Source organism: Physeter macrocephalus, chromosome 20, assembly GCF_002837175.3.
Source record: "Physeter macrocephalus isolate SW-GA chromosome 20, ASM283717v5, whole genome shotgun sequence".
Taxonomy (NCBI): Eukaryota; Metazoa; Chordata; class Mammalia; order Artiodactyla; family Physeteridae; genus Physeter; species Physeter macrocephalus.
This window is the reverse complement of record NC_041233.1, coordinates 75,010,524-75,036,080: the sequence shown is the minus strand read 5'-3', so window position 1 is coordinate 75,036,080 and position 25,557 is coordinate 75,010,524. Positions and strand designations below refer to the sequence as shown.

At 37.9% G+C, this 25,557-nt stretch overlaps 1 protein-coding gene across 5 annotated transcripts in view; it reads left to right on the top strand.

Annotated features, from left to right (window-relative positions):
• The window catches only part of FGFR2 (fibroblast growth factor receptor 2), a 377,174-nt gene that overhangs the window by 53,446 nt on the left and 298,171 nt on the right, over positions 1-25,557 (top strand). For all 5 annotated transcript variants that reach the window (XM_055080920.1, XM_028480979.2, XM_024121204.3 and 2 more), the window contains one exon: positions 23,733-23,914. In XM_055080920.1, coding sequence (XP_054936895.1) covers positions 23,733-23,914 — 182 coding nt within the window. The remainder of the gene's footprint in view (positions 1-23,732; positions 23,915-25,557) is intronic.

Genomic DNA, 25,557 nt, shown 5'->3' with positions numbered 1-25,557 from the left:
ATTAACTACAGAATGCTAAATTATTTTACCTCTTGTTCTTCCACGAAGGAGTCACGGGGAGAATGAGGTACCTTGCTAGGTTTTGGATGATGGCTCTTATAGTCAGTGTTTGACTGAGATGTACGTCAGGGAAATCTCTAATTGATGTGGAAACAGGGTCTAGTCTTGGGGAAGAAAAGGGGACTGGCAGGAGCTCAGCTGAAGAGATAATGTTGATAATGCTTAATTCAGGCTGGCCTCTCATTTAAGCAAGAGCTCAGAGGAATAACCCGGAATAGGGGTTTTGAGTGCAAGGCAGTAAGGCTGGATTAGTTTAGCTGCACAGGGAGTAAATAAGGCGGCTGGAGCTTGATATCTACTTCCCTGGGGCAAAGTAGCAGTTTGAAGGTGTTACTAAACAATGGCAAGGATGCTTCTAAATAGTCCTCACTAACAGACTTTCCTCAAATGTAAGCTCAGTGAGAAAGGACCGTGTTTTTCTTGTTTCCTTGTGTTTCCATGTATTGTTAAGTACTATATAGGAGGCACTGAATAAATATTTGTTGACTGAATGAATGAATAAATAAGTAAACTAGGCACAGCTAAGACTGAGAGTAGCAAGCTTTTCCCCATAATCTGGCAGGACTTGCTAAGAGCACACAAGGTCTAATATTTATGTCTCAGTAGGGTTAAGTCTCTCTTCCCAGCTAGGTTGTAGCTACTTAAGATCAGGATCTCTGTCTTTTTCATTTTTGGATGCTCTCAGGTATAAATAGGGCTTGGAATGGTACCAACCATATACCTAGAGTTGTACCAAACAAATATTTTTAAAATTACATCTTATTATTCATGTTAAATATTGGGAATCGTTGTGTAGAAGCTTAAATCTTTGGTGAAAAGTAGAAAGGAAAGTATCATCATCAAAGTTTAGTGATAGTTTCTGTTATTTTCTGTCTAATCTGCTTTTTCCATTTAATGATCTGGAGTTATATTTTTACCTTGGCTAAATTGATCTTTTTTCTTACTGGGCTTATGGACATGGAGGAGGCAAAAGAATCAAAATTAAAGATGACCAATGTGCTTTTTTTTTCTTGAAGTATTTGGGAAATACTTTGAGGGCACTCTGTTGATATTTGTCTAGCTTGGAATTTCACAGGGGCCACCTGATGGCATAGTTAGTGGCTGCTGTCCCTGAATTTCCAGCAGCACTGAGCTCAAGATTCTGTTTCTGTGCTGCCTTGCAGAACTTGAGAGCCACACAGAGCCAGGGCAGGAGAATGCTGAGACTCTCTAAATGTTTGATTTTGCCATTAAGCTTATGCTTCAGCTGGAGAAGGAAAATTGCAAATATGGGTAATACCCAAATATCGATACCTTACCTAATTTTGAATAAAAGAAAAATAGTTCAGGTGGAGACAGTAAAATACATGAGGTTTGCAGTTGAAAATGAAGGAGACTTTAAATTTCATTCTGCCCACAAAAGCTAAACTACTGTGAATGAACCATGTCCCTTTGTTATAAGTCCTAAACAGTTAACTGCCACATGAATCTAACAAAATTGTCAGGTTATAGTAATTACATCAGTAATTTGATCTGCTGTCATTTGAATGGAGCCATGTGTGGAGAGTCAGTTACTTCCCTCTGTGGGGCTGACCCTTTTACATTTCTGTAAGCTGAAGACTAACAGAGCTCATTAAGCTTTATGGGAAAAGAGCTTTTGTCACCTCGTCAAGTCCGGCAACATATTTCCATTATATTCCTAATTTCACGTGGCTCTGTAGCTGCTGATGTACATTCCCCTGCTATGTTTACATGGGATCTCTCCCTCAGAGACATTTTTATTGACATTTCTAAGCCTGAATTACGTTTCGTGTGGCACCACCTACAGATGTCTTCAATTACATGTAGGTAAATAAAAGGGATTATGTATCAGAGGCTAAAAGATTCTTCAAATTCTCTTCTAAGCCATACTTTGCCAGCCAATCCAGTAGCATGCTGTCTCAGCATCATTTTGGAGGTAGAGAACTACAGAAGAGGCATTTGTAAGAAAAGTTAAACCATGTGGGACTGTGGGTCACTTAGGATTCTCTTTAAGGATGTCCTATTCCTTCATTTCAGGTCAATTAAAATCTTCTTTGTTAGCAGTTAGCATAATAATTTTTCGAGAAGTTAGCAGCTGTAGTATATGGGGCACTATCCTAAACTCTTTGCTTACATTATTTTAATTTTTGTAGAATGTCTATGCGGTAGTTATTTCCAATTTCCTTATGAAGAAAATTGAACCTAGAGAGGTAGTTTAGTTCAGTATCACAGCTACTAGTGAATGGCAACAACATGCTTAAAATGTCTTCTATTACACGAAGTGATGATGATATTATTTGAAGGAAGACAGTGATAAATTTGAGATGTGCCAACCTTGGCACTGTTGACATTTTGGGTTGGATAAATCTTTTTCGTGGCACTGTCTTGTGCATTGTGTGATGCTTAGCAACATCTCTGGCCTCTACCCAAGAGATGCCAGTAGCACCCTTCCCCCTGAGTTGAAACAAAATGTCTCCAGACTTTGCCAAATATCCCTAGGGGGTAAAATGGCTCCCTGTTAAAAACTTCTGCCCTAGAGCAGCCTTAACAAAAAAAGAACAAAGAGAGTTAATAATCCAATAGCGATGATAGTAGCAATGATAACATGTTTTCAGTCTCACAAAAGAAGGGAAAAAGGACAGGTGAACAAAGGACAAGGGTGACAAGTAGAAAACAAATAGCAAAATGGTCCACTTAAACAACCATATTAATTATTACATTAAATATTAATGATCTGAACCAAAAATCTGCTCTATGGAAATGTTTTATATCTGTGCAGTGGAAAACATGTATGTAGTCAATGGTCATACATAGTCATTGAGCTCTTTAGGAACTGAATTTAGAAGTTTTTAAATTTTAGTTAACTTATGTAGCCACATGTGGCCAGTGGCTATCCTATTGGACAGTACAGGTCTAAACACTCCAGTTGAAAGTCAGAAAGTGTCAGACTAGGTAAAAGAAAAAAAGCAAAATCCATCTTAAATATGAAAGCACGAATAGGTTAAAAGTAGAAGACCAGAGTAAACTATACCATGTAAATACTAATCATAATAAAAATGGAGTGGCCGTATTCATACCTAACAAAACAGACTTCAGGGCAAAAGCTCTTACCAGAAGGAAAGATGGACATTTCATAATGATAAAATAGTCAGTTCATCAAGTGAGGACAGTAATCCCAAATGTGGTACACTTAATAACAGAACCTCAAGATACATGAAGCAAAAACTAATGGGACTGAATAGAGAAACAGTCATATCCACAGGTATAGCTGGAGACTTTAGAACAACTTTCTCAGTAATCGATAGAACAACTAGGCAGAAAGTTACAAGCAATTTAGAAGATTTGGACAAAACTATCATACAGTTCCACTTAGTTGACATCTATTGAATGCTGTACCCAACGACAAAATACATATTTTTTTAAGTACATAGGGAATATTCCCCAAGAGAAATCATATGCTGTACCATTATACAAATCTTAATAAATCTAAAAGGATTGAAATAATCTCTGATCAAAGTGGAATTAAATTAGAATCAGTAACAAAAAGAACTGTTATAGTTTAGCAATAATAGGACAGACAACCTAATTTAAAAATAGATAAAAGACCTGATTATATATTTCACCGTGAAGACATACAAATGGCTAATAAGCACATGAAAAGGTGCTCACCATCCATTAGGGAAATGCACATTAATACCACAATGAGATACCAACATAAACTCACTAGAATGGCTGTAATCAAAAGATAATACCAAGTGTTGGCGAGATGTGGAGAAATGGAACCCTCATACATTGCTGATGGGAATGTAAAATGATATACCCACAGTTTGGCAGTTTCTCAAAATATTAAACTTAGGGTTACTATATGACCCAGCAGTTTCACCGGTAGGAATATACACCTAAGTGAAATGAAAATGTTCAGACAAAGGCTTGTACGTGCATGCAAGCATTATTGGCAGCATTATTCATAATGGCCAAAAGCTGGAATCAATTCAAGTGTCTATCAGCTGGTAAATGGATAAGCAAAATGTGGTATTTTCATACAATGTAATACCATTCAGCAATAAGAAGGAACGAACTACAATACATGCAACACATGGATGAACCTTAAAAACATTATTGGAGGTGAGAAGCCAGGCACAACTCCAGCTATATGAATTATCCAAAAAAGGGGAATTTATAGAGTCAGAAAGCAGATCAGTGCTTGCCTGGGATAAGAGGTACGAGCGGAGGACTGACTGCAAGTGGGCTTTTGAGAATTTTGGTGGGGGTGGTGGTAGAAATGTTCTCAAATTGGATTATGTGGTTTCACAATTCTGTGAATTTGCTAAAAATCACAGAATTCTGCACTTAAAATGGGTGAATTTTATCGTATGTTAAGTACACCTCAATAAAACTGTTTAAAAAAAAGCTTATATCATTTCTTCATCCTTTAATTTCTCAAAATGTTGTGGAAAACGTCTGACTCAGCTTGGCATCTTCCCTAGTTTAGTTGTGGTCTAGGTGTTTACACAGATTTAGCATTTGCCAAGATAGTGTTGTGTGTTGAAATAGATGTTTTAATTTAAATATTAACTAGTTAATACCCAATATTAAATAAAGTTAGCCATTAATATTTTTCGGTAACTTGCAACACCAACTTTCCAAGATTTTTCGGGGGGGAGTCGGGAACTACTTTGCTCTTACTTGGAACTCTGTGGTAGACTGGGATCATATGTGTATATTTGGTTGCATGTATATGTATGTATGTGCACTGATTGCAAACTGCAGGTAGCACGGGTGGGGATCTGGCTCTATAGCCAGTGATAACATTCATTCATTTTGCTGTCAGGAAAATAAAGGACTATGAGAGCCTAACATCTCTTCAGTCTGTCAGCATATGAAAAATATCATTGTTTGGAAAGGCTCTGGCAGATATCAAGATATCTCCAGTGACCAGAATTTGGAAGAGGGGATGGCTCTTACCTCAGCTGGGTCCTGTGGAAATGAAGGGAGCTTGCAGAGGTAGCAGTGGGAGGGGTGAGGTAGGTGGAAAGTTGAGTTGCTAACCTTGAGAAGGGAGTTCAAACAGTTTTACCAAATAAAGGGCACACTGAGCTGGCCTGAATTGGAGAGCTGTGGAGCTGAGGCCAGGAAGAGGGCTGAGCTGGTGAGTTGTGGGAAGCTTTTACCTGCTGTCTGGTATAATGCTCGGGAGGCCCAGCAGTGCTGAAAGAGCTGGGGCCAGGGCAGACAGAGGTAACTCAGGAGGGGCCAGATACTCTCAGAGAGTGGTTGTCAGTCTGCTGTTTGTTCCTGACTAATCAGAAATGGAACGCTGGGCAGTGGCTTGATCCACTGGGCAAAAGTGGGAACATGCGTGGAGATCTCTGCTTTTCTAGTTACGTGGGTTGGGAAACAGTCATGCGGTTTTCAGGCTGAGCCCTGTGCTGTAGAATCAGAGGTTGAATAGGCCAAGGTAGTGTTGGCTGAGGCACCAGTTAGAATTCTGGAGTCAAATCCCCCAGGTTGTGGGGATTGTCATTTGTTGCTCTCCCTTTCAGCTGAGGCTGAGGCCTCTTGGGCAGTTCTGGTTGGGTTGGCCTGCTGACAACGCACCGGTTGAACTGAAGACATCATTCCTTCCCTCAGTTCACTTCAGTAATGCTCGGACAGCTTTCGCGCGACCGTCAGAAGAGTATTCCCTGGGCTTACGGTGGCATTCAGCAAACGCTGGTTGAGCTCATAAATGAACTTATTCTCAGTTAGTTTCTGGATATCACATGATAGTTGAGCCAGTGTAAGCTGAAACCTTATATTTTGTAGTGAAATTATATCAGCTGGAAGTCTTTTCCTGGAGACTGATCTCACATGATAAAAACAGAATTGATTCAGAGAATAAAAGAAAGCACACTAGACTAGGAAACCAAACATTAAATAGAAAAATGCCATAAATTTCCATGTTGAAGATTTTTCTGCGTGGGACTTGGATTAGTTTAGGCACTTAAGTCCATTCAAGGTACCTTTTTGCCAGGTCAGCCTTCCTTTAGCGAGTAGTGGTATTCATCCTTACTCCGAGGATTTTTCAGCTGTGTTCACAGTTAAGGTCATCTGCCGTGACGATTTTCATTACCCATTAGATGTGCATGAATGCTTCAGACACTGTTTGAATGGTAAATGCCGGCCTGGATCAGTTTCCATGGGGATGTCAGTCTCGCTTGATGTTGGTAGTCGTTGAGTTCTAAATAAAAATATCAGTTTGGGTTGTCACCGTGGGATGTTTTTCTCTTCTGTCAGAAGGATTGGAAAAGCAGGAGCCTCAAAGGGAACCGACAGTAAGTAAGGGCTCACATTAGGATAGTCACTCTCGTTTCTGAGGTGTTGGTTGCAGTGCTCAATAAATATTGCCTGATACGTAGAGTTGAGAAGTTTGGGATTCTACTGCTTTTCCTTTTGAGCGTTTAGATAGCGCCTCATAGAAGTCTTTTTGTTGGATGATTACGATTGAAAATATAAAGGAAAATATAAATAAAATAAGGAAATGTCAAAGTAAACAACGGATGAACATCTTAATTTTTATTCTGTAGTAAAAATGCAGAAATAAATTTTTTTAATTTCTGTCACATTTATTAAAAACATTTACTGTAAATCCTTTCTCAGCTACCTGTGCTCAAAGTTCAGGTTTTTGTCATTACAGTGTTCTTAGTTTTAAGTTGTAAACGTTAGGGTAAACTTTTTTGCTTTCTTTGAAGCCTTTTAGTTCCTAAGAATTCTGTCATTGAGACATACTTCTTGATTCGTACTTTGGTTTAGGAAATGGTTGAAGTATCTCCATTCATTAGGTTGAACAGGGCATGTTAATATATTTTGGTTGTGTTTTAGCATGGTGTGCCAGAGAAGCGGTGTCCACTGAGAGAAACACTGAGCTGAAAGTTGAGAATTCCAGATCCTTCCTAGCATTCTCCCAAATTGGCTGTGTGACCTTGGGCAAGTCCCTTAATCACCTTGACCCTCACTTTTTCACTTGTAAAGGGAGTAAGAGTATCTCAGATGAAGACGTCCCTTAAAACTGAGTGAACTTAGCCAACATTTTAACATGTTTTATAGCTTCTTTTCAGACTCGGGTATTTTAAACCAGGCAAATAAAATAAGCTTCCCCCAACCTACAGCTTGCTGTAGTTCTGAAGCAAGTTGACATTTTACTTAGAATGGTTCTACTCACTTTTTTCTATAAAAACAAGTCTTATCCTGTTAACGTGCATACCCAAATGTTACTTCTCTTATTTTTGTCCTTAATATGGTCTCAATCGTACATATTAATTATATTTTTAATAAAGTGATAACTTGTTTTGTAGAGAAAACTTGAGGTAGGAAATTGAGAACTACCTGTTATAGATAAGCATTATAGCAGACTGAGAAAGTGTGTAAATACAAACATCACAACTTTCTTATAGATCCCTTTTACACCTTCTCAAAGCGGCAAAGATGAAGATGTTTATTGACATGACCTAAAGATATAGCCATTCTGTAGCATATGTAAATATGAAGTAAAAGTATGTAAACTTAAAATTATGCTTGTTGTTTTCGTGTTCATTCTTACTTAGAAACTACCAAGGCATCCAAAGATTATTCATTAAATTTGTTGATTTACATTAATCCACATTTTAAAATTATATGAGTATCTTAGAAATTAAGCCAACACAAAACATAAAAGTAATATGGGTTGCTCAACATTAATAATCATTAGGGAAATGCAAATCAAACTCACAAAGACATACCACCTTTATACCCATTAGGATGGCTATTATTAAAAAACCAGAAAACAGGGAATGTTGGCATGGATGTACAGAAATTGGAACCCTTGTGCGTTGTTGCTGGGCATGTAAAATGGAAAGCAGTATGGTGGTTCCTCAAAGAATTAAAAATAGAATTACCATAGGATCTAGCAAGTCCTCTTCTGGGTATATACACAAAAGAATTGAAAGTCGGGACTCAAACAGATAATTGTACAGCAGTGTTCATAGAAGATTTTTCATAATAGCCAAAAAGTAGAAGCAGCCCGCGTGTCTATGGACAGATGAATGGATAAACAAAATGTGGTAAATACACACAGTAGAGTATCATTTAGCCCTAAAAAGGAAGGAAATTCTGACACATGCTATATACAACATGGACAAACCTTGAGGACATTATGCTAAGTAAAATAAGCCGGTCACAAAAGGGCAAGTACTGTGTGATTCCACTTAGCTCGAGTACCTAGCGTAGTCAGATTCATAGAGACAAAGTAGAGTAGTGCTTGCTAGGGGCTGGGGGAAGGAAGTAGTGGGCAGTTATTGTTTAATGGCTACAGAGATTCAGTATGGGATGATGAAAAAGTTCTGGGGATGGATGGTGGTGATATTTGCACAACAGTGTAAATGTACTCAGTACCCATGAATTATACACTCAAAGGGGTTGAAAATGGTAAGTTTTATGTTATGTATATTTTACCACAATTTAGTAAATATGTTAAAACGTCAGAATTATAATAATCGATTCAGTTGAACACAGATTGGCATTTTTCAAAATCTTAAGCATTGTATAGGAATAGTGTTTAACTTTTTTGATTAGTAAACCAATGAGTAGTTTTGGAAGTTTATTAAAACTATTCTCTTCATTACATAAAACCTCCCTCATATATTCTTTTAAAAATCCACTCATGTGTCATACAGTAAGTCCCCTACATACGAACCTTCAAGTTTCGAACTTTCAAAGATGCAAACATGGGATCGCGTGTCCAATCATGTAAGTTAGTTCGTGTGTCTGGCATACATTGTCACGTGCGTGCATCCTGTACAGGTGGTTGTGCTTTTGTGTACTGTACAGTACTGTATAGAGTACAGTAGTAGTGTCTTTGTTTCAAGCCCAGGATGTCCAGAAGCAAGCGTAAAATCAGCAGTGATGTAGCTGGTGCTGCTAAGAAGCGCCAGGGATTGGAGGCCCAGAGAAAGGATGAAGGGAGACAAGAGGAAGAAGAAGTAACTGAAGAACCGAAGAGGTTCACGATGCAGGAAATGTCAGGGGATTTTACTTATTTGAGGAGGCACGGTGAGTTTTTGAGGCGCAGGACCTGGACGTAGAACGGTACACGAAGGTTACAGCAGCCGTTCAGAATGCAATCCAGTGCTACCATGTCATCTGTGTCGAGAAAAAAGAGCTACTACCCAGACATCACTGGATCGTTTTTTCAAGAGGGTAGATAGAATTGAATCCAGCAAGGAACCGGAACCTGTGCCGTCGACGTCAGGCGTGAGTGACACTGCAGCTCGCCCTCCGTCTCCTGTTGCTGACGATCCTTCAGCTCTACCGTCTCCCGTCTCCCCTCCCTCCGCCACGGAGTAACTCTTCTTGCCTGTTCACTCGATGCCAGCCCCTGGATGCCAGCTGTTGTACTGTATTACTGTCCTTTTCAGGGTACTGTACTGTAAGATTAAAAATGTTGTCTTTATTTTTTGTGTGTGTTTGTTTTTTCTGTATTATTTGTGTGAAAAGTATCATAAACTTATTACAGTACAGTACTATATAGCCGATTGTGTTAGTTGGGTACCTAGGCTAACTTTGTTGGACTTATGAACAAATTGGACTTACGAACACACTCTCGGAACGGAACTTGTTCGTATGGAGGGACTTACTGTATTTAATACTAATAAATCTGAGAAAAGACATAACTTTCTTTCTTCCTTCCTCCGTCCCTCCCTTCATACCTTCCTTCTTTTCTTAACTAATTAATTAATTTTTTTGGTTGCATTGGGTGTTCCTTGCTGCACATGGGCTTTGTCTAGTTGCGGTGAGCGGGGGCTACTCTTCGTTGTGGTGCGCAGGCTTCTCATTGCAGTGGCTTCTCTTCTTGTGGAGCATGGGCTCTAGGCGTGCGGGCTTCAGTAGTTGTGGCACGTGGGCTCACTAGTGGCTCATGGGCTCTAGAGCACAGGCTCAGTAGTTGTGGCTCATGGGCTTAGTTGCTCCGCGGCATGTGGGATCTTCCCGGACCAGGGCTCGAACCCGTGTCCCCTGCATTGACAGGCGGATTCTTAACCACTGCGCCACCAGAGAAGCCCCAACTTTTTTTCTTTCTTAAACAAAATTATTAAACCAGTTTGATTTATCTTAAAAATGTTTCTGAACTAGCAGTTTCTGTAAGGAGTTTATTTTCTGTGGAGTTGGAGAATATTTGATTTATATAAATGCTTATTTCTATAAATCAGTTTTACAAAGCTCCTCTAATTAAGAGATGTAATAGTGTGATTTATTAATACTCTCTGGATGTAGGAAAATATTTCACGTACAAGAAGAAGTAAAGACTTTTCTGAATTTTAGAGTCACAAGCATATAGAGAGCTTTTAGCTTCAGTTCTGTTATTTCTCTGTGAAAATAAACACAGAAACTCATTGGTTCAATGAGAACTCAAAAGATCTGCTCTCTTTAATTGATTGAACTCACAGATAAGAGCACAGACAAAACCAAACCAACCAGGTTCTCTGTCTTCTCTCATCCAAAAGGGAATAGATCTTCATCATCCATCCAACAGGGACTGTGAACCAGAATCAACTCTTGCTGCCAGTAGTGGGGATAACTGACTAGTCGTAAGACATAAAACACACACTTAGTAGAGAGACAGAAGAAGACTTAGAGAAAAACAGAGCAAAGTTACATAGAACTCTGTTGCTACATAGGAATCCCTTTTTGAGAGTCAAGAAAAGACATGCTAGGCTTAACATACTGTGAGGGCACTTATAAATTATTTAGATCCATCACGTGAGTTAGTTCACTTGAGCTTCTTGGTGGATGACCTCCAAAACTGTTAAACTATAGTTTTCCAGAAGTTAAAATTATGGCCTTCATGCAAATAGAGCATGAACATATATCAAGTTTTATTTGACTTATTAATTAATGCAAGAACCAGTAAGACATTAGAACTGGTGTCAAGAATAGCATTTGTGAAAATACAGATGTTGATATATACATATATCTGATATATATCTGCAGGCAATTTAATAAAAGGTTGAGATGAGATTGCTAAGTTAGATAAATACAACTGGTCATTGTCTTACAGGGCATTAAACTGTAACCTTTCAGGTTATTTGTTCCACTAGACAGAAGTCTATAAGTTAACCTCTACCCCAACCAAATTGAAAAATAACTCAGTCAATAGAGAATCAAGCCCAGAACTATCCTGAAAGAACACCCAGTAATTTCTTTGACCTTTGTCAAATTTCACCTATTAATCATCTATTTAGCACTTACTAGTAATTCTTCAACCTTGGATTTTAAAACTCTTTTTTGATTATATATTAATGTATGTTATTAAAAATAACAGACTGTTTATTTTTAAAATATGGACAGTAGAAGAATAAAATCATAAAATCTCTACTGACAATATTAGATGTTTTTTTCCCCATCTTTACAAGTTTGTGTGTAGTTACACACACATAGAAATTTTTCATATGCTTGGGATCATACATCTCATTTTATATTGTTATGTTTTTACTTAATTTGGAGAAATGTTTATAATGTTATTAAAAATCTTGGTAAACGTAATTTTTAATTATTACATAGTAGTTCTTTATATGGATTACTACATTTTATTTTACAATATTTTTTAAAGATTTTTTTGATGTTTGATTTTTAAAGTCTTTATTGAATTTGTTACAATATTGCTTCTGTTTTATGTTTTGGTTTTTTGGCCGCGAGGCATGTGAGATCTTTGCTTCCCGACCAGGGATTGAACCCGCACCCCCTGCATTGGAAGGTGAAGTCTTAACCACTGAACCACCAGCGAAGTCCCTACAATTTTGGTTTAATTTGGTTCTTTCTCCCCAGTTTGGAAGTGAATAGAAGTTGTTACGCTATAAATGTCATGGTCTTGTTTAATATGAGCTGATTAAAATTTTCAGGTTAGATGCTACTGAGTATTTTTTATTGAAATTACCAGCAGAAATTGAGGTAGATGATATAATAAAGAGTGTGCTCCTCTCTAATGACTGGATAATCTTCACCAACTCAGGGATTCTGATGAAATTGAGGCCTTTAGATGTTTAGCTAGCATAAAGTACTGTACTGCAACCTGAGAGAATTGTGTGAATAGGAAGAGTGAATGAATTCTTCCTAATCTGCAGGCTGTAAATGTTATGTCATTTATAGTACTTAGTAAAATTAACTTTCATATATTTCCTTTGTGAGCAGAGAAAATGTTGCTTAAAGTAGAATAACAAAATATTGTTACTTTTACATGTACTTTTTTTTTCTTTTTTAAGGCTCATTTAAACTTAATTGCCTTTGGATTGAAATATAGGTGATGATAGGAGATAATCACATTAGAATGAGCCTGTAGAGGCTGAAATGTTTGATGCAGTCTTATTACAGAGTTAGCATTATTTAATTTATAAATATATGTAACTAAGATAATTGTGTGTTTTGAAGGTTATGATCAGTAAATTTGGCTCCTATAATATAAAATGGGCTATAAAACGTTGATATCTAGTGCAATATCAAATCAGAGTACTTGCAGTTTGTGTTAACTGTCAGAATCAGTGAAGAAAAAAGTAACCTCAAAATGCAAAATATTCCTTGCCGGTGGAGATTACAATGAATATTGGTAGCTAAACATTAGGTAATGTTCCTAGCTAGTTCAAGGCTATAGTTGTCTCTTTCAGGAGGTGGGATTTTGCCAGGGAACAAGAACTCATTTAATAGCAGATCTTTTGTTCTAATGGAATGTTCCTTGGTGGGAACTACGTGTCCAACCACCATATGTTTTCTCAGAATTGGCCCTTAATTTCACATACTTTGGATATTAACTGGAAACAAGGTTGGAGTCTTTTTCCAGGTAGACTGTTATTATATCTACTATACAGTATAGCTGTGAACCCGGAATTGTGTTAGTTTTGGTAACCATCTTTAGTGTACTGATTGTCTGCCAGAAAATTAGGAATTGGTTGCATTCAGTTTTTAAATCACTTGCACAAAGCTATGTGATATATTAACCATGAGTATTGCTATTTGCATTTTCCAAATTAAATTTATTATTTTTAATTTCTTATAGACTATATTGTTTCACATTTTTAAATTTAGTTTTTGGGTCTTTTTTTTTTTTTTAAGAAATCATGTAAATTTTGATGCCATACTGGATTAGCACACCTTTGAGTTTTGTTTTTTTTTTTTAATTTTTATTGGAGTATAGTTGATTTAAAATGTGTTAATTTCTACTGTGCAGTGAAGCGAATCGGTTATACATATACATATATCCACTCTTTTTTTGTTGTTGTTTGTTTGTTTTGTTTTTTGTTTTTTGTGGTACGCGGGCCTCTCCCTGCTGTGGCCTCTCCCGCCGTGGAGCACAGGCTCCGGACGCGCAGGCCCAGCCGCCATGGCCCACGGGCCCATCCGCTCCGCGGCACGTGGGATCCTCCCGGACCGGGGCACGAACCTGCGTCCCCTGCATCGGCAGGCGGACTCCCAACCACTGCGCCACCAGGGAAGCCCCTATCCACTCTTTTTTATTTGATTTTTATTTTTTAAATTTCTCTAGTTCGGTGAGCGGGGGCTACTCTTCATTGCAGTGTGCGTGCTTCTCATTGCTGTGGCTTCTCTTGTGGAGCACGGGCTCTAGGTGCACAGGCTTCAGTAGTTGTGGCATGCGGGCTCAGTAGTTGTGGCACACGGGCTTTGTTGCTCCGTGGCATGTGGGATCTTCCCGGCCCAGGGCTTGAACCCCTGTCCCCTACATTGGCAGGCGGATTCTTAGCCACTGCGCCACCAGGGAAGTCCCCACTCTTTTTAAGATTCTTTCCCCATATAGGTCATTACAGAGTATTGAGTAGAGTTCCCTGTGCTATACAGTAGGTTCTTACTAGTTATCTATTTTATATATATCAACAGTATTGTGAATATGTCAATCCCAGTCTCCCAGTTTATCCCCCCCTTCCCCCAGTAACCATAAGTTTTTCTATATCCGTGACTCTATTTCTATTTTGTAAGTAAGTTTATTTGTACCATTTTTTTAGATTCCACATATAAGTGCTATCATATGATATTTGTTTTTCTCTGTCTGACGTATTCACTCAGTATGACAATTTCTCGTCCATCCATGTTGCTGCAAATGAAATTATTTCATTCTTTTTTTTTAATGGCTGAGTAATATTCCATTGTATATATGTACCATATCCTTTTTATCCATTTCTCTGTCGATGGACATTTAGGTTGCTTCCATGTCCTGGCTATTGTAAATAGTGCTGCAGTGAACATTGGGGTGCTTGTATCTTTTCAAATTATGGTTTTCTCTGGGTATATGCCCAGGAGTGGGATTGCTGGGTCTTATGGTTAATTCTATTTTTAGTTTTTAAGGAACCTCCATACTGTTCTCCATAGTGGCTGTACCAATTTACATTCCCACCAACAGTGTAGGAGGGTCCCTTTTTCTCCATACCCTTTCCAGCATTTATTGTTTATAGATTTTTTGATGATGGCCATTCTGACTGGTGTGAGGTGATACCTCACTGTAGTTTTGATTTACATTTCTGTAATAATTAGCGATGTTGAACATCTTTTCAGTGCTTTTTGGCCATCTGAATGTCTTTGTGAGTTTCTGTTCTTAAAATGAATCTGAAGTTTATTTGTAGTGTTTCATAAAGCTGTTAACAAAAGGCAAAATAGTTTCAGGAATAAGTTATTTTCAAGCAATGCACTTTTAATCAGGTGCTTAAAATGATTACCTTTGGGATTCTCCGTTAACTCTTGTTTAAAAAAAATTCAGGGCTTCCCTGGTGGCGCAGTGGTTGCGAGTCCGCCTGCCGATGCAGGGGACGCGGGTTCGTGCCCGGGTCCGGGAAGATCCCGCATGCCGCGGAGCGGCTAGGCCCGTGAGCCATGGCCGCTGAGCCTGCGCGTCCGGAGCCTGTGCTCCGCAAAGGGAGAGGCCACAACAGTGAGAGGCTCGCATACAGAAAAAAAAAAAAAAAATTCAGGACATCAGTTGGCAAATCGTGGATTTTTATGTGAACAGGTGTGTGATTTCGGGGAGTTACTTTTGGATGCTTTAGCAGGGAGGAGAATACAGGTCTTGCTCTCTTACAGCCCCTGAAGACTTTCACTCTTCCCGTCTTTGAACCCATGAGTAAGTCCCTCCAGTGCTGTCCCTGGTGCCTGGAGTATGACTCCCCCTTTGCCTGTTCCTTTGAGTCTTAACAGTTGTCTGTTTTAAACATAACTGAAGCACATGGAGGCAGGTGGGTCAGGAGACAGGTGTACTTTATCAGAGTAAATATACACCCATTTTGGGAACCATTTAGCTGAAAGTCTGAATTGGTCCATTAATATTGATGTCATTTCTACAGAGTACCTTTGGTATTGTACCGCACAGCTCATTAATCACAGACGCCATGCCATCCTTCCCCAACATTTAAGATGTGTTTTCTTTTGTATAGCTAGCGATGAGCTTTATTGTTATATTTTTCCTGTTGTCAGCTAAATTCTTGAAATTGAGGAACTGCTGAAAAATAACTTCGCTTATTCTTTCAGTTATCTAAAACTGTGACAAACTGTGGGCATGAGAAAGATAAACTATTAAATGTTGCTGATCACATTACTGACTTGTGAGGAAATTGGTAGCTTCTGTTAGTTTATATAACTTTGCTATTAAATGAGCTACTGATATAATTTCATAGACACAATCTTTTAGGATGTGTCATTCAGACCCCTTAAAGCAAAAACAAAAATGGACTCAAATTTCCTCATACTCTGCAAAGTGTTTGTACGTTGTCATTTGTTTCTCACAGCTACCTTTGAGGGTGCTTAGTAGTATGATTCCTGTTTTAAAAATTCAGAAATTGATACTTTTAAAAGTCAGGTTATTGTCTTGCTAAGATAAAATATCCAGAAAGTGTACAGTGAGTGGAGTTAGGGCTCAAATCCAGATATCTTGGTTCCGAATCCTGGCCTCAAGTCATTATAACCTGCTCCCTTTCTGTTTGCAGTTTACAGTTTATAGACTCCTCTACCTACATTTAAAAAATACATTTATGTGAATGGTTCTCAGAAGTGTGGTCCTGCAGCCTCTGGTGGTCCCTGATGCCTTTTCAGGGGCTTCTCAGGGTCTAAATTATTTTATATTTAGCCTTCTCCTCTCTCATTCTGAGTGTTTGGGGATTTTTTTCCAAAGGCTACAAATTAAATGCAGAAGCATGTATGAGAATACAGCTGTCCTCTGTAAGCCACACATTAAAGAGATTTGCAGAAATGTAAACAGTGGCATTCTTTTAACTAGATTTTTTTTTTTTTTTTTTGGTTTTGGAAAATACAGTAATTTTTAAACAAAATATGTTAATTTTACATGTATTGGGTTTATTGTTATTTTTAAGTGAATTAAGAAGTACATATTTTTGAAAGGCTCAGCTTTAATATTTAATACAGTACATATTTTTAAAGGCTCAGTTTTAATATTTAATACAGTAAATATCTACAGATACAGTTCAATAAGTAAAAGTTCTTTGGAGTCCTCAGTGAGTTTTTTAAGTGTAAAGGGATTTTGCGACCAGGAAGTATGAGAGTCACTGATTTACGTGATGCCTGTATCATTGAGGCAGCACCGCTGTTACTTTCCCTTTCCCAAATAGTGTATTTTCCTGCGTGATCTGTAATTATCTCACCTTTTGTGTTTTTAAGCGACCTTTGAAGAGTATTAACCATTAAAAGGCCTTAACTAAGCAAGGGGTTAAAGAAATGTAGCAATCCCAAGAATTGAAGTAGGATTCTCAAAACAGTCAATAGAGACTAGTCAGTGACTTAGGAGGCCTCTCTGATACTGGGGGACTGAGCCCCTTGGAGAGTTAATTGAAGGGACAGACTGATATGGCTCTTTCGAACCTAGTGGAGGTGAAGGTGACAAATCTATGTTTGCTGATGGTTTAAATTTACAATAAAGACAATTTCTAGTTGCTACTCATGACCACATTTGTAATCAACAGGTATCCAAATAATAGCATGTTGAAGCATATGGCATGATAAAGTTCAGTGAGTCTGGGTTTTAAGGAGATTGTTGAATGACTGGAGATCCAGTCCAAGCGTTCTGCTGATTTCTGATTTCACAGATCTAACTGTTGTTCTTTCTGTTTTTATCTCCTTTACTCTGTCCCTCAAACTCTTGTGTTTTTTCCTTGTTTTAAAGTATTACATAATTTGAATTAAGGGATTATGTTTGAGGGAAAGAAATTGTATTATGGCAGTTTTATGCCAGATGGAAGGATAGAACTGATTCAGCAAATGTATGTGTGCATAGACAGACATCAGGCATGTTAGTTAGATCAGCTTAGTGTATGGTGTTAGACACTAATTTTTTTTCAGACTTTCCCAGCCAGAAGGGAGTGATCTGGGGGCTCTGGCTATTCCAGCTGCAAAGAGGGCCAAGGGAATCAGTATTTCAGGTTCACTTCCAATCCATTTTCCATAGCTGCCGAGTACTTGTTGAAAAGCTTGAAAGTATTGATTAACTTACCAAATTGAGACTAGCAGATCATTGTTAACCAGTAGCGCTGATGTTTCAGAAGTAGTTTTAGGAAAATAGCTTCTTATCTCCCTTTACTTGGAGCATCTTCCATTTTTGAAATCTTTTTTTAAAAATTAGGTCAGTGAGGACCCCACAAGGGAGAAGAGGAAATCATTCATATTTTAATTGTCAGAAAACATGATGGAAAGAAAAGGAGTACAGCAAAGCAGGTTTTAAGAAAAAAATTTTTAACCACGCATTGAAACACTTTGTTTTTCATGCTGCTTTATTTACTGACTTGGAGAGATGAGGGATATTTGAAAAGTGAGTTTATTTAGAAGTGTTTAAAAGTAGCTGATTTTCTTATTTAGCATTGACTTAGGGGCTAGGAGGCCAGTTTGTGTGTCATTTAATAACTCCATGGTTTTATGATCATTTTATTGCTTAATTGACTCCTGGATTTCCGGTTTCCTCAGGTGATGGGATGGGGGTCAGAGTAGATGCTTATATGGCTTATTCTCTCCTAAGTGATTATAAAACAGCCCATATCTATATGAAGTGCTTTGCAGATGGGGAAGACCCCCAACTTTCACATGAATTGAGAGATGGGAATAATGCCTGTGGTAGGACAAGTTGGTCATGACTGGACTCATAGGAGAACAAACCAGTGAAGTAAATGGAAGCAGGTTATTAAATGGGAGGTCCAGGGAATGAGAGAAGTGATGAAAATTGGCAGCTGAGAAGGTTATTGCAGTTTGAAAAAAATATTTCAAGCTGGCACAGCAAGTAGGACTGATTTATATTTCGGGTTAACAGAATATATTGGTTATTTATTGAGACTATGCTTATTGAGTCCATACTTATTATGTCCTTATTAATAAATACATTTTAAATGAATGAACAAATACACTCATTTGATTTGATGAGTCCTAGAATGACACACTAAACTGAAATCATGGAAGAATTGAGGCTCATTTCAGAGTCATCCAATTAGCTTTGACTTGGAGGTTTTCTGACATTTGACAGGCTCCCCACCTTCCATACCATGAAGTGACAGCTTCTCTGTCTCTGTGTCACTGCAGTGGTTGCTCTCCTGCATGATTATTTTTAAAGACAGGGAGCTTCATTCCTATGAACCTCAGGGCATACATTTAAAAGATGGTTTTCATAAAGTTCTTTAATATGTAGGAATTTGTTTATTTTTTATTACATAGTTGGAGCATCGTAGTTTCTGAGACAAGTGATTAGGCTTCGGGTCTATTAGCAATTTAGAGTATTGGCATTAATTCAGGTGTTGTAGATTCAACAGGTTAATATCCTTTCTATTTTCCTTTTGGGTAATGCTTCTGTTTGCTTATCTGTTCTGCTCTTCAAACTGTATGTGTTTCTAGAGAAACAGTAATGATTTTTTAAAGAGCAGTGCTATATGTGACAGTGAATGCTAAAACCAGGGTTTGACATAGTTTATTATTATATCAGTAGTTAGTGGAAGCTCTTAAAAGATTAAAGATGTATTTACTACCCACGCACCATTTTAACTACAGCAGTGGAAGTTTTAGAAATCATTAATGCTGCTAGCACCTTAGTAACTTTTCTCTTGTTTGTTGTTGTTTACCTTGATCACCACACAGTTACTCTTCCCCCTGCTTTCCCGTACCATATTTTTGGGAAGGAAGTCACTGTGCAGCTCACACTTAAGTAGTGGGGAATTATGCTTCCCTGCCTTTAGGCAGAGTATCTGCATAAACATTTTGGAATTCTGCATGGGAGATTTGTTGTCTCTTCTGTCTCATTTATTAGTTTATCCAATTATTTATATCAGTATGGACTCATGGACATTTATTTTGTATTTTGGGTTATAATCCAATACTACTTTATTTTGTTGCTCAAATTGTTCCACCTTTTGCCATTGGGAGCTCTTTTGGTTGACTCCTGTGCCCCTTTGATATACCTCCAGCAGTGTGGGTTTGCTTTTCGTTTTTGTTTTTTTGTGCACTTCCTTATTTTCTGGCACTGTGAGGTGCTCTAGGCTTATCTTGTATATTTCCTGCCCCAGCCCTGGAATCAGCCCTTTCTCCAGGCAGCCCTGGTTCTTTTTATTGCAAAATGATATTAGAAGCCAAGATTTGTGTGTTAAGTATGTGTGTTGCTACTGGGTGGTTGTTTTTTTTAGGTCTTCTCATCTGACAAAGCAAAGAAATAAATGTGCATATACTAGCCCTTGTATGAATATATCTATGGTATATGCATACCTATAAATATTTCTTTATGTAACCATCTGTGTCTATATTAAGCTAAGCATGAGTTCATACTCATGTCTCCAGCTCTAATCCATTGCCGCATGGATCATTCTAGCCTCTTCCCCTTGCTTATCTGTAAATTTCCATTCCAGTAGTGAGACTCCTGGTTCCTACCATCCACTGTCCGTTTACGTAGTTGTTCAGTTCCAGTATACATGTATATCAGTATCAGAATTGTTAACCTGTAGTTCTCATGGTAAACAACTTTATCAGGTAGAATACAATGCTTACGTGCAGATTTCCTTTTGCCTTCATTCTTATAGACCCCCAAAGATTCTTAGGTCAGCCCATTTCCCCTCCCCAGCCTCTTTCAGTAGGATTTTTTCATGTGTATACAGGTAGATTCTCTTGTCACCATCTGTATTCCTTCTTGGGATCCCTTACCCTCCTAATTTTCTTTCACTTTGCATATATTAAAGCTCACTCTTGGTGTTGTAAAATTCTGTGAGTTTTGACAAGTACATAATGTTATGTATGCACTACTACAGTATTATACAGAACAGTTTCATCCTGTAAGTCCCTTGTGCTTCATATATTCATCCTCCCCCAAACCCCCAAATTCTTGGCAACCACTGATCTTTTTACTGTCTCAGTAGCTTTGCCTTTTATAGAATGTAATTGGAGTCATACAGTCTCTGTAGCATTTTCACACTGATTTCATTCACTTAGCAATAGGTATTTAAGGTTTCTCCATTTTGTGTGTGAGTTTGGCTTGGTAGCTTATGCCTCTACCAAAGCGTCTGTACCATTTCACATTTCCATCATCAGTGAATGAGAATTCCTGTTGTTCTGCATCCTCATCAACATTTGATATACAGGTTATTGGATTTCAGCCATTCTAATAGTTGTATAGTACTCTCATTGGTTTTTATTTTTTTAATAAATTTATTTATTTATGTATTTATTTTTGGCTGTGTTGGGTCTTGGTTGCCGCACGCGGGCTTTCTCTAGTTGTGGTGAGCAGGGGCTACTCTTTGTTGTGGTGTGTGGGCTTCTCATTGCGGTGGCTTCTCTTGTTGCGGAGCACGGGCTGAAGGCGTGCGGGCTTCAGTAGTTGTGGCACACGGGCTCAGTAGTTGTGGCGCACGGGCTTAGTTGCTCCGCGGCATGTGGGACTCTTCCCGGACCAGGGCTCGAACCTGTGTCCCCTGCATTGGAAAGTGGATTCTTAACTACTGCACCACCAGGGAAGCCCCCTCATTGTTTTTTAAATTTCAGGTTCCTAACAACAAATGATGTTGTGCATCTTTATTTATTTATTTTTTGAGCATCTTATATGCTTATTTGCCATCTGTACATCTTCTTTGGTAAAGCATCTCCTTAGATATTTTGGTTATTAATTGGGTTGTTTGTCTTCTCATTGTTGAAATTTAAGAGTGTATATTTTTGAATACCAGTTCCTTACGATATGAGATATGTTTTGCAAGATTTTCTCCAGTCAGTGGCTTGACTTTTTATTCTCATAACAATGCATTTCACAGACTCGAGGTTTTTAATTTTAATGATGTCCACCTTGTCAATTGTTTCTTTCATGGATTGTCCTTTTTGGCGTTGTATCTTAAAATTCATTGCCAAACCCCAGGTCACGTAGATCTTTGCCTGTTTATCACCTAGAAGTTTTATAGATTTGCATTTTACATAGTCTATGATCCATTTTTAGTTAATTTTTTTGAAAAAGGTAAGGTCTGTGACTAGATACTGCTTTTTTTGTATTTCGATGTCCAGTTGTTACAGCACCATTTGTTGTATAGACTGTCCTTTCTGTCTTGGATTATCTTTGCTTTTTTGTCAAAGGCCAGTTGACTATATTTATGTGGGTTTATTTCTGGGTTCTATTTTCTGTTCTGCTGTTTCATTTGTTCGTTCACCAGTATCACACTATCTCGATTATTGTAGCTTTATAGTAAGTCTGGATATCAAATGGTGTCAGTCCTTCAACTTTGTTCTTCTTCATATTGTGTTGGTATTCTGGCTCTTTTTCCTTTCCATATAAACATTAGAATTAATTTGTCAGTATTCACAAAATAAGTTGCTGGGATTTTGATTGAGATTGAATTAAATCTGGAGACCTACTTGGCAAGAGTGGACATCTCAATCAAAATGAACATATAATATTTTCCATTTGTTTACATTTTGATTCCATTTTTCATAGTTTCGGTTTTTTTGGTGTATGGATTCTGTATAAATATTTTCTTAGATTTATACTTAGGTGTATAATTTTTTTGGTGGTTTTTTAAATAGTATTGTGTTTTTAATTTCAAATTCCAGTCATTGCTAGTATATAGGGGAGCAATTGACTTGTATATCAACCTTGTACCCTATAACCTTCTTGTAATTGCTTATTAGTTGCAGTTTTTGTTGTTGATTCTTTGGAATTCTCTACATAGCATGTCATGTCATTTGTCAACAAAGACAATTTTATTTTTTTCCTTCCCAATCTGTATGTATTACTTCCTTTTCAGTAACTAGGATTTCCAGTATGATACTGAATAGGAGTGATGAGAGAGGATATCATTGCCTTGTTCCCAATTTTAGGGGGCGATTATCCAGTTTCTTACCATTAAGTCTGATGTCAGTTGTAGATTTTTTTGTATATGTTCTTTATAAAGTTGATGAAGTTTCCCTCTATTCCTAGTTTGCTGAGAGCTTTTAGTCATGAATGGGTGTTGGATTTTGTCAAATGGGTTTTCTCTATCAATTGACATGATCATACGATGTTTCTTTTAGCCTCTTTTCATGGTTAGATTACATTAATTGCTTTTCTTTTTTTAATTACTTCTAATGTTGAACCAGCCCTTCATACCTGGAGTTAATCCTACTTTGTCCTGGTGTATAATTCTTTTTATACATTGTTGGATTTGATTTGGTAGTATCTTGGTGAGGATTTTTGCACCTATGTTCATGAGAGATTGTTCTGTAGATTTCCTGTCTTGTAATGTCTTTTTCTGGTTTTAGTATTAGCAAACCTGCTTTTTTCGTTTTCCTTTATTTCCTTCTAGCTTTTTTCCCCATACACACTCTCTGTGACTTTAAGTGTGTGAACATGATACACAAGTTTTGTTGTATTTTTTCACTTATATTGTTCATCTCTAACATTCATTCAGTCTCTAGCAAAGCATTTTTTATGGTGCTTCATAATTTTCATTATAAGGTTTTCTTTTAATAACAGTTTCATTTAAATTCATGTTGAATTTTAAAATGAGAAATATCATTCAGCTAACTACAGAAAATGGTTATACTCTGAAATCTCTAGATTTCTTTAGCAAAAATTCGTGGGATTTTCTTCTGTGGGATTATAGATGTATTAAAATAATGATAAGGAAATAAGTTTTACTTTCCTTTGACTAATAGGGAGAAATGTCGTAGCACTTGGTATAATACTTAACACAGGAACTCTTACCTAGAAAAACTTAGGAGCTCATATATGCCTTATGAGTGCAGGGGTGGCCCCAGATCAGGCCTGGCTGGCAGCGTAGGGATAGTTCTCCTGTTCGCACTCAACCCTTGCCTTTATGTTCTCCATCTTTCTCTCATTTACCATTTCTTTCCCAACTTCGGTGTGGAACAGAAGAACAGAGTTTAATAGTATTTACTTATCCTGTAGATTTTATATTTCCTACTGCAAATTTTACAACAAGTTGAAAAAAATCTTAAGTTGGTTTTTCTCTATTCTTTTGTTCCGTCAGTGTTTCTACACCTAAAAAGTCTGGCAGGGTATGACGCTTCTGAGAGCTGGAAGACGATGGCAACAAAGAGGAAACTTTAGGACTTACTAACCTGAGTACAATACAAGTAGAAGAGGTTAATTATTAAGATTTTTAATATAAAGAGAAAAATGACAAGCTGTTCATGTTTGTGTGTCTACGTTTTCACAGGCAGAGAACCCCCCTAATGCACCAGATTGTGGTTATGGTTCCTTTCACCAGCAGTATTGGCTTGATGGGAAGATCATTGCTGTGGGGGTGATTGACATCCTTCCATACTGTGTCTCGTCTGTATATTTGTACTACGATCCTGATTATTCGTTTCTGTCTTTGGGTGTCTACTCTGCACTTCGGTAAGATTGCTTTTGACACTTGTAATGGTCATATACAACTTCAAATAATTCTTCATTTGATTATATTTTATTATAAACAGTAGGAATCCTATTGGATAGTACATAATAATTTTGTTGCTCTAGTAGTCTCTTATATATTGGTATTTAGAAATACCACTTTTAGAACTGAGGCCACAGTGTCTGATGGTAATTCCCTAGCTTTTTAAGGTATCCATCTCGTCTAATGTATGAGAAGTCACTGTGATGCTCTTGTTGTTTAGTTTATGCATTTATTTAAGCTCCCCTGTCAGAACCACATAATGGGTTTTTGTTGTTGTTGTCGTTGTTTTTTTTTTTTTTGCGGTACGCGGGCCTCTCACTGTTGTGGCCTCTCCCGTTGCAGGGCACGGGCTCCGGACGTGCAGGCTCAGCGGCCACGGCTCACGGGCCTAGCCACTCCGCGGCATGTGTGATTTTTTCCAGACCGGGGCACGAGCCCGTGTCCCCTGCATCAGCAGGCGGACTCTCAACCACTGTGCCACCAGGGAAGCCCTGATTTTTTTTTTAAATCACTAGTTGATTAAAAAAATATATGGTCCATAATTGATATTTTTGTGTTTTTCAGTGGCACACAATATTGATATTTTCAACATGACCTATCTTATGCCAAGTTACCTAGCAAATTAAAAAATATACAATGTTTATGACTGATCCTTATGATCATCTTTTATTTTTCTTATGTATTTAATTACATTTTGTATAAACTGATTAAAAACATCCATGATTCTTTGTAGTATCTTTTAACTCTTTGTGAAGTTAGAGCTGATAATTTAAAGCATTCACATTTTGTAACTTTAGAAGTGTGTATTTCAGAAAAGATACTTTTTCTTTGTATCAGAATCAGTCAGTACTTTGAAATTATTACCATGTTCTTCTTTTATTTATGTATCTCTCACTTTACAATGTGTAGGCGTGGATTTGTCTAGATTTCTCAGATAAATGTTAAGAATGATATTTATTCTTAGATAATAAATCCCAGCCTCTGTGTGAAATATTTCACTTCTCAATAAACAAAGAGATACAGAAATCCCACTGCATTTGAGATAGCAAATAATTCCCAACAGAATTTGTTCCCAGCTATCTATTTGTTGCTTGGTATATCTCTTGAAAGTTCTGGAGCTGGAGGGCTTTGAGGAGGTGGTAGAGGAGCCTGAGAGCATGAAAGTCGGGGTCATTGGAGAGTGAGGAGATTGCCACTGCATCTGTTTCCGTGCTCTTGAGAATCTGAATTGCCGAGTTTATAGAAGAGGAGAGGCAGCCAGGAGACTGACGTTATGAAGCAAAATTGGGGAGAGTAGGTTACAAATTGCCAGTTCCATTACTGATTTTAATGTATTTCAGTGAAGCCTGTTAAATTTTTCCTCCATTTCTTCAGTTTCTTAAGCAATTGTACAATCAATCAAGAGTTTTTGTATTTTAATCTGTAATCAAGATTACAGATGACTAGATGTTTATGTATAGTCTCGTCTACAGATTTTAAAAGTGTTTGGGGGCTTCCCTGGTGGCGCAGTGGTTGCGCGTCCGCCTGCCGATGCAGGGGAACCGGGTTCGCGCCCCGGTCTGGGAGGATCCCACGTGCCGCGGAGCGGCTGGGCCCGTGAGCC